General features: G+C 38.1%; 1 protein-coding gene across 5 annotated transcripts in view; it reads left to right on the forward strand.

Annotated features, from left to right (window-relative positions):
• Positions 1–14355, forward strand: part of SLC8A1 (solute carrier family 8 member A1) — a 385219-nt gene that overhangs the window by 312307 nt on the left and 58557 nt on the right. For 2 of the 5 annotated variants that reach the window (XM_023555308.2, XM_023555309.2), the window contains exons 3-5: positions 3929–4032; positions 6650–6670; positions 7086–7103. In XM_023555308.2, the coding sequence (XP_023411076.1) occupies positions 3929–4032; positions 6650–6670; positions 7086–7103 (143 nt within the window). Of the gene's footprint in view, positions 1–3271; positions 3379–3928; positions 4033–6649; positions 6671–7085; positions 7104–7214; positions 7230–10563; positions 10633–14355 lie in introns of all 5 variants that reach the window. The other 3 variants (XM_010595894.3, XM_064277170.1, XM_064277171.1) reach the window with 2 other exon arrangements.

Below are 14355 nucleotides of genomic sequence, written 5' to 3' on the forward strand. Positions count from 1 at the left end.
ATCACCAATCTGTTCTGATTTTCTCTCTCTTGATTTACAGGGCTAATTCATAAGGAATGATTCTGTCCTGCCACGTTAGGTGGACTGAAGTGTCCTTTAACAATTAGGTTTCCTATTAATAACTTTCCTTTGAAGAGGAACAAAATCAATACATAATTTAATGGCTCCTCCTGTCAGGGGTACTATTGATTCTATTACTAATGATTTTGAAATGATATGCCATGATACAAATTCCATTTATTTTAGATACCTTTTCCAGGCATCTACAGAGATACCATTTTGTTTTCCTTTATCTATGATTTTTCCAGTACCATAGTTTTTGAATACTGAAATATTATTTTCTAATGATTTTTTTTATGACCTAGGGGATATTGATACCGTATTGTTAAAAAAAATTATAAATGCTTATTTTTTGGACAAATTGTGTGGGACGATATAACTACATTCTTAAATTCATCAGCTACTCAGAATATTGAAAAAAAAGCTATTATGATAATAGAGGATTAAATTGTATGATATTCACCAAGGATAACAGACAATATATTGTTTGGTTGTTTCTATTTGTGCATAAGTTATGTTGCCCTTTGGGTATGAACCTTAGCCTTTCCTAAACAAACAATGACCCGCTAGCAAGCCTACTTCATCCATCTCCACTATACCTTCTTTATTAATATGATACAATAAAATATGTGATGAGATGGTAGATTGGGTTGAAAGTGCAAAATGGAAAAAAATAACTCAAATGTTTTTAAGTAGTGCAAGCAAAAGCGTTGTAGCATGACAGTTTTGAAGTGGGAGGTGAGACAGGGTTGTGGTTTGATGTTCCTTACTGTGAAGTAAACTTGATGATGAATGTTGGGCCTTCAGGCCCAGAGGCCAGTATGCTTAGCCCATCAACTCTTTCCCACATTTGGTCTCATAATGCTGAGTGCTTCACTAGAGATGCACAACTATTCTTTAGGATTACAAGGGTATAAGATAGACAATAATACCTAAAATATACAAGTTTTGATGACAAATAAGATAGACATTTGATAGATTTTTCTATGTTAAATTTTATCTCATTTATAACACCAGGTTTGAGTCTGAAATGGAAAGTACACATATCATTATTCCTCGCATCCTCTTGTGCTTTCTCTAATATTTGGTATGTTTTTGGATATTAAGGAATAATCAGATATCCTGATTTAGTCAGGGCAGGCTGATTTTTTTTTAATGTATATATATATATATATATATATATATATATATATATATATATATATACCAGATAAATAGGTGAATTCCAGAAGGTAGTACGACTCAAAGCGACCCTATAGGACAGAGTAGAACTGCCCCATAGGGTTTCCAAGGAGCAGCTGGTAGATTCGAACTGCCAAGCTTTTGGTTTGCAGCCGTAGCTGTTAGCCACTGCATCACCAGAAATTAGGCAGGGACTATTTATTGTTTGGAAATCCTGGTAGTATAGTGGTTAAGAGCTACAGCTGCTAACCAAAAGGTTGGCAGTTTAAGTCCACCAGGCGTCGCTTGGAAACCCGACGTGTGGCAGTTCTACTTTATCCTATAGGGTCGCTGTGAGTCAGAATCGACTCTATAGCAACGGGTCTGTTTTTCTGGGGTTTGGTTTATTATATACATGTAGTTGAATTTGTGACATGGTTGGTAGTTTTATAAATTAAAAAATAACTGTTGCTTAAGTCATTTACAGCTGCTCATCTAGCCTTGCTGTTTCAGTCTTTGAGGACCGAGCTGAGCCAGAAAAGACACTTCCATGAGCTCCAGCTCCCTAAAAAAAAAAAGAGAAATTGGGATGTGGGCACCATGCAGGGATGTTCTTTAGCTGGGAAGCAGAGTAGGTTATGGGGCCTCAGAAGACTTAAACCAAAATCATTTGATCTCACTTCCACAATGCTAAACCAAGAAAGCAGGACTAAAGCCTTTGACCTGGGGGGCTGGGAAACTCAGAGAATTAAAAGCAACTTCTACCTACCGCCACCTTCCACCTTCATTCCAGGAAAGATTGATGCTCACTGGCATGCATAGGTCTAAATGAAACTTGATGGCTTTGATCATTAAAAAAAAAAAAAGATTATTAATCAACTTCTTTCCAGAGGACCTAGAAAATTCCACCCAAACTAAAAGAATGCAGTAACATTAAAACTTTGTGTCTATTCACACTTGTTGTTTCAAAAATTTGAGTCAGATATGTTCCTGGCTAGAGTTACTGAAAAAATATTTTCAAGGACAAATAAGTGTTTTAAGGGACTCTGAGTAAGTTGCAATACGTGAAGTGTTTAAGCCCCTATTCATTAGAAGGTAACGTTAGAATTATTTTCAGAGTCATCAAGGATGCTTACAGAGAGCTAGGATTTGCAAAATATTTGCGTTTGTCTTCCTGCCTGTCAGTCACTCACAGCCATGGAGCCTTAGGGCAAGAAGTGCTAAAGGCTGCATTAGAGGAAGAACTCTTGTTGAACTGGCTTGGTATATTGGTGGAGTTTGATAGCAGTGTAATTGGCATATTTAGTCAAAGTTGATTCTGAACATTGGGAGGAATGAAAATAACTACAATCCTCACTCTCCCATCCTCCTTCCTCACTTTCAAAACAGCTATTGTGAGGTCACAGCCTCCATCTTTAGAAAGACAAAACTTCCCCTTGTGGTCTAGGTAGAAAATCTGACTGAGCTGAATAAGAGTTTGATTCTAGGACACTGGGTAGGGGAAGATAAATGATCTTATATTTTCTTTTGTGATGCTTTTATACATTTATTATGTGAATATAATTTTATGATAAAAATATTATTTTGAAAATACAGTCAAGCACAAAGAAGGAAATAAAAAATGACCCATAACCTAATCCATAAGAGATAACTTCTGTAAATATTGTAAAATGATTTATTGATTTTTTTCCTCCCTGAGAGAATGAATCCCAGGGCACAGCATGGACAATCTTACTGTTAACGGCAATTACTAAATAAATACATTTTTCTTTTCTTACTGTAATCTCTGCTTATCTGATTTTCCTTCCCGTCATGATAACAAACCTATTTGGACTGAGTGCTGTATTTTGCCCCAAATAATTCATTGGTCCTGGGCAATGGAGCTCTCTTCTGCTTCCAGACCATCCTTGAATAAAAGATTTAAAATACAGAAATTTCTCAACTGTCCCTTGTCTGCAAGTGCAGCTCATTAACCTCGCTTTCCTCTTTTCTATGTTTCTTCTCCTTCTGCTTTCCTTTGTTCGTCAATCTCTATTCTTCTCTGTTTCAGCAAAACAATATCAGTCAAGGTAATTGATGATGAGGAGTATGAGAAAAACAAGACCTTCTTCCTTGAGATTGGAGAACCCCGCCTGGTGGAGATGAGTGAGAAGAAAGGTGGGGGAGCTGCTCCAGGGCTGAGCCCAACAGCTTCTGCTGGCCTGTGCCACCCCTGGATGCCCACACTCTTCAGAACATGACTTACAGTGCACACATCCCTCCACCTATGTAACAGGGCATAGACCTCTCCCTCTGCCCCAGTGGGCTGGGCCTCTAGCTGCACCATCCAAATTTGGCCACTCTGCACGTGACAGATCTGAGATGTTAATTTTCAGTGCAGTCAATCAGGCCTCCCTTTCTGGCAAAGTTGGTGCAGATGCTATGGAATTGCAAAATGAAGTCAGCTTGCTGATTTCCTTCCTAACGTGGGGTACCTCCTGACTTCTGATTGATGCGGGAACAGTTGGTCAAAGTGATGAATTAGCAGTGGAGCTCTCTTCTGGGGCCAGCTGACATGACCTAAAATGCCCTTTTACATACTTCAGGAGGTCCATGTGCTGCCAGTTCTCTCTCCATAATGTCACAATAACATTCACCTTGGTTGACACCAAGAGCATGAGCGTGTGACTCCAACCATTTGTTTTGCCTTTGTCTTGTGTTCCCACAGGAAGATCATTACCATTAGAATATATGACCGTGAGGAATATGAGAAAGAGTGCAGTTTCTCCCTTGTGCTTGAGGAACCAAAATGGATAAGAAGAGGAATGAAAGGTGTGAGAGTATACAAAGACATACCAGCGAGAAATTGTACTCTTCTCTCTCCGTGTCTCCCTACTCTCACACTTAACTCTCTCCTCTTCCTGGCTTCCGAGAACTATACTTCATTTCCTTTGAAGCTTTAGCAGTTTCATTTCTCTTCCCCAATTTACGAGTGCACCAAGCAATGCCCATTTCCTTCAGGAATTGCAGGCTAACCTTGATTGTAACCAGACTGAATAAATGCTGAAAGATATTTCTACATTTTAAAAGAGATGATATGAAAGAATGGTTTATGTGTTTAGTTAAGGGTCATTCTGAAATTTGGTTTCAACCACCAAATCTTCCCAAATAGGCAAGTGATAAAGGCTATGTAATAAAAAAAAAAAAAAAAAATTAATTATAGATGAGCCTAATAGCAGCTAATAGGAAATTTCAGAAGAATTCCATAATTAGGCTTCCTTAAAGTCAGAATCAACTTGACGGCAACAGGTTTAGGGAACTCAGATTAAAAAAATAATAAAATTTAAGAAAAGCAAAGATTCTTAGAAAGTAATGTTATTGATATTCTAATGTTCATTTTGACATATTTTCGCATCATCAGATATGACATTTAAAAGATCCCATAAGTATTTAACTATAATCAAATCTTTTTTTACTATATAAGGATATTATCCTTCAGTAAGAATTTAGTCCTTGCTTAAGGCCTCATCTAGCCTTAAGCTCCTGTGTCTTTTGATCATATAATCCTTTTAGATGTGATCACTTTTTACATGCATCATAAAAAGAAAAAACAAAGAATAATATGCTTGTAACTAGATTTTGTTGATTCATACTTATATGTTTAAAAAAAATTTTTTAAAAAGAAGATAGGAAAGACAACTTTCCTATATTTGATTTCAATTTATTTCAGGTAGCCCATATTTGAAAAGACAGGAATTTTATATCAGCTTAGCAGATAAGTTTTTTTTTTTTTTTTTTTAGTTCTTACTAGAGCTTTCTATAATTTTCCTTGAACAGTGGTCATTTAGTAAAAATCCTGTTCATTTAATTATATATGTAAAATGAGCACTCCACGTATTAACAGTTCTTATTAATTGCCTACAAACCATTGATGTGAAGCAGTTTAGGAAATAATTGGATGGACTACTTTGCAAAAATTTCTATTTTTACTTTTGCATGCAGGAACAAATAAAAAAATAGAGTACTAATTTACAGTAAACCCAACATTTGGGGGAACATAACTAATCCCACATTTTTGAGAAATATCAGGCTCAGAGGCCATCAGAAAAAATATATATATGTGAAAGCCATTGACTTAATCATGTTCAAAATGGTGCCAGGAGCCTTTGGAGGGGTGGAGAAGGGAGCTCTGGAGGCTGTTTTCATGGAGCCTATTTAATATGCTGCATAGGCAGTAGATGGAAAGAAAAAGACATTTTAGAAAGTTGTGCTGATTTCTTACAAAGCTGGAATCAAAAATGCCTCATTAACATACAAGGAAAAGTACTTCTAAATGTAATCCTCCAAAGAACTGTCTTTTATATAAAGAACAAGTATCTTGGAGTTAGCTCTTTCAATTGTCATTTTAGTAAAATATGCTGTCATGTAAAAGCAAATTAAAGTTCCTTGATAGCACTGTCCGGCTTTCACACCTGCCAAGTAGATTCTTGTCACTATAAATAAAACTACTGACTTGTTTGAAAGTATCCTCTAATGCCACTAACATTAACGGGAGAACTGGGCCTGAGAATGTAATTATAACATTCCAATCTACGACTTGGGAAACAATTTGTTTGATATCTTTAGCCAGGTAGCTTTCACCAAATAAAGTGCTATAGCCCTTTCTGAGTTCAAGGCACATAACCTGAAAGGCAAATTACACATTTTTTGCCCCCACCCCTCACCCTATTAGTTTTTGTGGAATATGTCCACTAGAAGCACTTTGGTTATCAATCTATAGCGTGCAGAAAGTCAGAGATAAGGATACACAAATTAACAAGTTCCTGGGACTCTTAAACTTTAAGACATAAAAAAAAAAAGTATTTCTTAGGGGCCCAAAGATCTTGAAAATAGAACCTCCAGAGAGAGAGCTTAACCTTGAGCCAAAGTTGCCTTCCAGGCACAGCAGCCAAAATGGACTTTTTTAGGATATTTTATTTGTTCTTATTGAGTGAAAGGTATGATACCTGAGAGCCTTGGTGATTTAAGACTTCCATATATTGGATTGACCAATTCCTAGTCTTCTTCTTAATGAAGACTCACTGAAAGCTCAGGATTAGATACATAAAATATTTCTACTATATATGATAAACTATATATATGATAAAGTATATATGATAAATATACACTGCATTAACATATATAGTGGAAATCTTATTAAATATAAAAAAATAATATGTGTATGTGTATATATATTATCAATCACATACACTTGAAGAACATTCTGTTGGGATTGTTTACTTGGACCTATTCCCCATGTCACATTTTCTTGGGGTGCACCCATTTTTAGCAGTGGCTTCCTACCACTCTAGTCAGATCTACCTGGATTTCTTTCTGCTGATATTCCTCTTACTTTCATTATTCATCTGGTCTCTTATTCTGTGTTTGTCTTTGTCTGTTTCCTTCACAGCCCTGTTATTGAATGAGCTTGGTAAGCATTTCATTTCTTGCATTTCCTTTCCATTTTCTAGGTTATTTTCCATTTCCGTGAGGTGATACGGTAGCTTTCTGACTATTTTTTAAAATCTCTATCGATTTGCTAGCAAGATTGTTGTTTAGGGCCTTGTTTTTGTTAAGGTCAGATCATTTATATTACATTTTTAATTTAGTTTAACCTTAAAAAATCAATGATTTCTTAGGTATGCAATTAAGTTTGTGCATGAAATCCCATAGTCTTAAAAGAATGATTAGTGATTACACCATGTTTTCATATTTTTCTTCATTGTAAATATAGTTTAGCAAAGTTTCATACCTTGGGTGGGTGGTCAGGCAGTCTGATATTACTAATATTTGGCAGAGTGTAAGTGAAATAAATGGTAACATTTTTTTCTTTTTCTTTTTTTTAGGTGCCTTCACAATAACAGGTATGAATTTTTAAAGTTTAATACCCACTGAATTTTATTTTTACTGTGTTTTTTCATTATGTTATTACATTTTAAACAATTATTCCTCATTTTTATTTCCTTTTAATGAAGGAAAATACCTGTATGGTAAGACATTTTTTAAAAAAAACATTCCTCATTTTTCCCAAATGCCCTTAAACTTCAAACAAAAAGCACATCTTATATAGCCTGTATTAACAATGAGTTGTGGCACATGGTGTACTCTTGCTGGTTTACACAGCTAACATTTTACACCTTAATAACATGTGTGTTGTATTCATTCGTAAGCAAATTTGTATGGAGAGCCTGTAATTCTTGCCATTTTGACACTGTTCAATTTACACATGTTCATATAACACTGATGATGTACTGTGTGTCCTACTAGATGCTCCAAAAAGTACCAGAATAAATTGCTGATGTCATAGTGGAAAAACTACAAATCTGTTTAAAATGAAAATCAAAGAGTTTATTATGGTAAAAGAGCATTTTTCAAAACGGGGAAATACAAAGTCAAGATGCTCTTGAGAAAATGCTCCAAGGAGCTGTTCATTTACAAAGACTTAAAAGGACAAGCCGAAGGGTACAGCTAAAATATTTGTGATTTGTTGGCATTTACAGACCTAGAAGAGGGATTAGAACAAGGTTATGGAAAAGTACAGGGTTTTGTAAGGACCCAGGTACAGGTTAGAAAAACATTTTTTGAGAGAGACCGGATTTTTGAGAATTGGCCAACCACTGAAGTCATGCGCTTCACACCTGTACTGCTGAATAATCTTTTCTTTACATTGGCCATTTCTAACCACAAAGTTATCTTCTTAAAACTTTTGGACAAGCAGAGTAGGGTGGGCAAGGCCACATTTTTCTGTAGCATTGCTTGTTTCTAGGTCAGCAGTACAGTGGGTTACAGAAGTGACAAGCTGCATTGTATGACAGAAGCTGCATTTAAAAATCCAAAAAGGAGTCACTTAGAACAAAGAGGGATTTAACCTAGACCTTAGCCAGAAGTTTCAGTCATCTCAAGAGCTGCGGTTTTAGAATGTTCTTCTTCACTGGCCTCAGAGAAGCATAGGAGTTGACATTCAAGATTGCTACACAACCCAACCTCAGGATCCTATTAATAATAGATAATGCTGTGTTGGGAGAGGATAGAACACTCCCTTCCCCACGTCCTACTAACCAATCTGAGCCCCGCTTTGGGAGTTAGGTTTTAGCATTAATAACATGGTAACAAGAAACATTTCACCTACTTGAAATGCATTACAACCCATTAAACCCGTTGCTCTCGAGTCAATTCTGACTCATAGCAACCCTATAAAACAAAGTAGGACTGCCCCATAGGATTTCCAAGGCGCAGCTGGTGGATTTGAACTGCCAACCTTTTGGTTAGCAGCCATAGCTCTTAACCACTGCACCACCAAGTCTCCGTGCATTACAAAGTGCTCCATAAAAACTTAAAGATGTGGGTCAAAAAGATTAAAATATTTAAATTCAGAGTGGTGCTCAGCCTGCGTTGATTGCATTATATAGCACAATTCAGAAGCAATCTTTTTGCATACTGCGGGAAGATATTTCCCCACTACATCCTCTCTTTTGACCTAAAATATTTTCAGTGCCATCTACGAAGATTTAGAGGAGATAAATATCAAAAGATAGCTCTGATTCATCTGAAGCTGCAGGATGAAGATACCTCTAAGGATGGCCCTACATGGCATTTTCCAATATATTGTGCAGCTACCAATATTCTAAGTATTTTTTTTTAACTGGAGAGATGAATAAAAGTATTGAAAAAGGAAATAATTCAAAAAATTCTAATTTTTCAAATGGCACAGCAGGAATTGGGCTTAACTTAAACCACTGTGAGTATAAATTCATGATCAATCAGTTCCAAAGCGATTCTGTCCAAAGACTTTCATTATTCATCTGGTCTCTTACTCTTTGTTGGTCGTTGTTTGCTTCACAGCCCTGTTACTGAATGAGCTTGGTAACATGGGCTCCAGCCTGCCACTTCTCTTCAGACACAGCATTTAATGACAAAATGATTCAAAATGCATAATTGCCTTTCAGGCGATGTGAAGGTTCAGAGAGATTAATCAGTCTACCCCAAACCACCACCCAGGACTCAGAGCCAAGCCCTCTGACTTCAAGTCCAGAGCTGTGATGGCTGTTCTAACTCTAGCACATTCCTCTTTCCTTCTTCCCCGAGCCCCTGGTGCCTCCCTGTGTTTTGAAATTACACATTAAACCCTTTTTCTATCCAAACCCCTGCTACATCTAATAAGTGCTGTCGGTATAAATTCTGGTGTAAGAAAAAATAAGAGGACCCCAAAAGGGGGAAATTAAAGTGCATAAATATGGATTTTTTTAGTGAAATTATTCTTCCTCAAATTGGAGATGAGAAAGGTATGTTTGATCCCCCCAACTTCGAAGATATGAAGGTATATATCTAGTTAATGAAATTCCCTAGTTAATGAAATCATATGCTACCCAAGGTACATCTTTAACAATACTCTTCCAGTCTTACTATGCTCGTCATACGATAGACTTACCAAGGCACATGGCTTTTTAAGGAAGACAAACGATGGAAATTCTGGTAGTTGAAGACTCCACTACATAGGATAGAGGAATGAAGCCCCTTTGAGTTCAGTTTTACATTACAATTGAGGAAACCAAGTCTCAAGTTTAGACACAAAGCATATGACCAAGTTGGCACTAGTCCCAGGTGTCATGATTCCCAGGTCAGTCCTGGGTAGCTTTTGTAGATGCAAACAGCAGGTGGAACTGGCATTCAGCTGAAATGAAAGCTCTAGGCCTGGTTAATCCAGACAGTTGTCGTGACAATGACTTACCCTTGCAAAGCCTGCACATATAAAAGCACACTCTCATCCAGGCTGCCCAAGAAATAATTGTAGTAAGCATGTTCCCAGATGTCATATCATTTGACCCTCAAAAGAAACCTGTAACATAGACAAAGCAGGTACTATTGTCCTCATTTTACATGTGAGAGAATTTGGGGAAGTGGCCTACCCAAGGCTTTATTGTTGGCACCTACAGGCTCCAAGACCAGGCCTCCTGTCCTCACGTTGGGTGTTTTCTATTGCTCCATGATGCTCTGAAAGCAGTAACTTAAAGGACCTGGAGATTCCATTTCAGGGATTTGTAGTAGTCTCTCTGCACCCCTGCCATGGGCTGTGTGGTTCACTTCATCTGGTTTGGCTCATGGAACACTTGCTCCCATCTGTGGGCAATGACCTCCATCAGACCTCTGCTCCCTCTGCTTACTCCTGCTACCTATGCAGGGATGACTTAACACCACTCAAATCTCAAACTAATGCTGCTTGCAATGTGTACATCTGGTGTGATGTTTAGCTTACTAATTCCACAAAGCACTGACACCAAGCCGATGCTATCCATTCTGCTGATTTTCTGCCTGTCCTTTTGCTAGGCCAACCTGTCTTCAGGAAAGTTCATGCTAGAGAGCATCCGATTCCCTCTACTGTAATCAACATTGCAGGTACTCATTTTGTCATGGTCCTCAAAATCCATAATTTAATAAACTTGAAACTAACCACCTCCAAGTGTTGCTAGATACTAGTCACACAATTTAGCGTGTGTCGCCCCTAAAACACTGCTGAACAATATGGTGGCTTCTCTGACAGTTGGAAGTATGGTGATCAGCAACAAAAAACACCGCCACATCAGGGCAGTACAGGAGGCATTGTGGAGAGAGCAGCATGAACCTACAGAGAAAAGGGATCCAAATGGCCTCTCCCTCTCCAGTCTCAATATATCCCAGATTTCTTGTCAGTCTTTCTTCTCAAACAGGTGTATTTCATCCCATGTATAATGAAGTTTCGTTAAAAGCCAAGCTGTATTCCTTCACATTGCTTTCCTTTCTTGCCTCTTGGAAACATGAGGTTAGCCACGCATACACAGATGATAGTTCATCTGTGAGGATCTTCATAGGGAAGATAAAGGAACATTGACACAATGATTAGGTGATTGTACAGCTATCCGAGGTCTGCTGTAGGCATAGGGCCACAGCATCATCTCCTTGCAGAGTCCCTGGGTGGTATAAATGGTTAACACGCTCAGCTGCTGACCAAAAGGTTGGAGGTCCCAGTCCACTTAGAGGTGCCTCAGAAGAAAGGCCTGGTGATCTGCTTCCAGAAACTCAGCCACTGAAAACCCTATGGAGTGCAGTTCTACCCTGACACACATGGGTTCACCCTTAGTTGTAGCCAACTCGACAGCAACTGGTTTGGTATCATCTCCTTGCACTAAGTCTCTGAATGAGGACAGAGTTTACTCTTTAATCATCACCATCAACCATCAGTGGCTGTGGTAGTAGAAACTCTTCTGCCTGACCCTGTAAGACTGCCCTCATCCTCACACCCCACACCCTATTCAATAATCATGGTACCCTGTCCTGACTACAGAACTGGTCCAGAATATTCCCCATGGAAATTAAAGTGCCACTCTCCTCGAAGCTCAATCAGAGAGGCCAGCCAGGTGCTGAAAACTTTCAAAAGACCTCAGTTCTTGGCCTTATCACCACACAGTTCTGAGTGAAGGATTAAAATAACTTGGGTAAGATTGTCCCACCGGTGGCCTTTCACTCTTTTCCAAATCCTCCCTTGTTGATTAAGATTAGAGATCATCACCACATTAAAGAATAACAGCAGTACCTCATCAGGTAAAGATCTATATAATAAGTGTTTGTGTCACCCTGTTTTCTCTTGAGAATCACCACTCACAACACTTCACCTCCTCCCCAACAGCGAAGCTGCTCCCAATACAGCCTCACCAGAAAGCATGAAGAGCAACTTTGGCATAATTCTGCTTTTCTCCAATCCCAGATACCTATTAGCTTTTAGTCTTTGTTCTTATTTGCAAAACAAAATCAGTTACTCAGAAGGAAAAGGAGAGTCCCCCATCAGTGATTTATTTTCTCCCAAGATCATTTTATGTCCTCTCAATATTGATTTTAACAGTGGCTGTTGACTAGACGTTTGTAATTTAAGTGGTGTTAATTGGTTAAGACTATGCTATTTAGTAATTTATTCCCAACTGCTCAATAAAATATAAAAAGTTTATAAAAGTCTATGTGTACACAGGGAGAGAGACGGAGAAAGGGAGCGAGAGAAAATTAATTTTCTCTCTCTGAGAAACAAAACTACAACTACAGAATGTTATCCACTCTGCATAAGTAAGGAAATGAAAATGACTTTGACCATCGTAAATTGGGCTGCTTTTGATCCAGTGCTCAATATGAAAAGGAAGCAAACATAATAAAAAAAAAAAAGCTCTTAAGCCATTTCCGTATTCAACAAAAGATATCTTAAGAGTAAACACCTAAAAAAAACAACTGTAATACATCTTTCTTCTTTGCCAGTGCCAAAAATGTAAACCATAAATACTAATACGTCAATGACAGGATTTATCCAGCTGACAGTTATCTCTTAAGTTGTCATGACACTTATTTAAGGGAAGAATAACCCTGACCCTTCCATGATGTCATGCCTTTGTATCTGGACTTCTTCTGACCCTACCACCCCTTAGCTGTCCTTACCACCACCTTCACCTGGCAAGCTCCTGTACATGCTTCAAGATCAAGTTCAAACATCTCCTCTTTCCTGAAGTCGTCCCTGACTCCCTCAGACAGAATGAATTGCTCCCCACCCCTGTTCCTCAGCCCTTACCATGTTGTACTAGAAATTACCCATCTCTCTGCTTCTCTTCCCATGAGACCACCAATTCCTGGAAGATGAGGGTTACAGCTGTGCTGATATACTGTAGGAGTACAATGACGTATTAAATGAGTGAATAATTGTTTATGCGTGGAACATATAAAAGATTTCTCTAAAATTACACAGTGAGTTGGTGAGTCAAACAACAAATGTTTATTGAGCACCTACTATGTTCTATACAAAGAGCCCTGGTGTCACTCACTTACTAAACCAAAAGGTTGGCAGTTCAAACTCACCCAGTGGCTCTTCGAGAGAAAGACCTTGTGATCTGCTCTGGTAAAGATTACAGCCAAGAAAACCCTATACGGCAGTCCTACTCTGTCACATGGGGTGGCTATGAGTAGAAAATCTTCTCCACGGCACCTAACGGCAACAAATGTTGTATACATCGTGGTAGGCCCTGGGGGATGCGAGGACAGTTCAAAGATTACGGAGACATTTTTTCCATCCCCAGCAAGCTTATACGTTGTTGTTAGTTAGTTATCATTGAGTTGATTCTGGCTCATGGGACCTCATGTGTGCAGAGTAGAACTGCTCAATAGAGTTTGCAAGGCTATGGCTTTCAGAATCAAATCACCAGGCTTTCTTTCAAGGCGCCTCTGATTGGGTCCAAACCACCAACCTTTCAGCTAGTTGTCAAGCACTTAACCATTCGTGCCACCCAGGGAATCCTCAGTTTACATGTTGGATACAGGTAATTAGAAATAAAACAGTATATAGTAAGTGCCTATCTTCAACATACACAATTAACATTAAGGAATTAATTCTAGGTTAGATTCATCATTCCTAAATAAGTTAATTGCAGTACCTTTCATGTCAGAAGGGGCTCTAGTTGGGGTTTTAAAAGATAAGCAGGATTTGATTAGATGGAGACCAGGAAGCTTTTCCAGATACTGGGATAAAAGTTTGGCTTTAGAGAACCCAAAACTGGTTTGGAGTAATAAGTAGCCAGGGATAGAAACAAGGTGCCCTGTTTTCTTTAGATTGGTATGAAATTGGTTAAAACGGTGTTTCCTAAATTTTAGTCATTCTCGTACATCCTTTAAATCTTTGCTTTGTTTGCATTCCAACCATACTATTATATACTTGGAGCCCTGGTGGTATAGCGTAGTGGTTAAGAGCTATGGCTGCTAACCAAAAGGTTGGCAGTTCAAATCCACCAGCCGCTCTTTGGAAACCCTTTGGGGCAATTCAACTCTGTCCTGTAGGGTCGCTATGAGTCAGAATTGACTCGACATCAGTAGGTTTGGGTTTTTTTTTTTTATTATATACTGAGTCCAATTTTTTGAAATTACTTCATTTTTTTTACTTCGTTGAATTTATTTTAAAAAGGAAACTTTAAACCACTAACATGAATGGAAAGCTCTTATCATTTGTCATGAATAGAAAGTAAGATTTAAAAAGTACAGTGAAAAAAAGGTTATTAAATTCTAGCTAGATAGTGCTAAATGTTCTAGGACCGAGACCTATTTTCTCTTTCTTAAAAT

The sequence above is a fragment of the Loxodonta africana genome, chromosome 26 (genome assembly GCF_030014295.1).
Source record: "Loxodonta africana isolate mLoxAfr1 chromosome 26, mLoxAfr1.hap2, whole genome shotgun sequence".
Taxonomy (NCBI): Eukaryota; Metazoa; Chordata; class Mammalia; order Proboscidea; family Elephantidae; genus Loxodonta; species Loxodonta africana.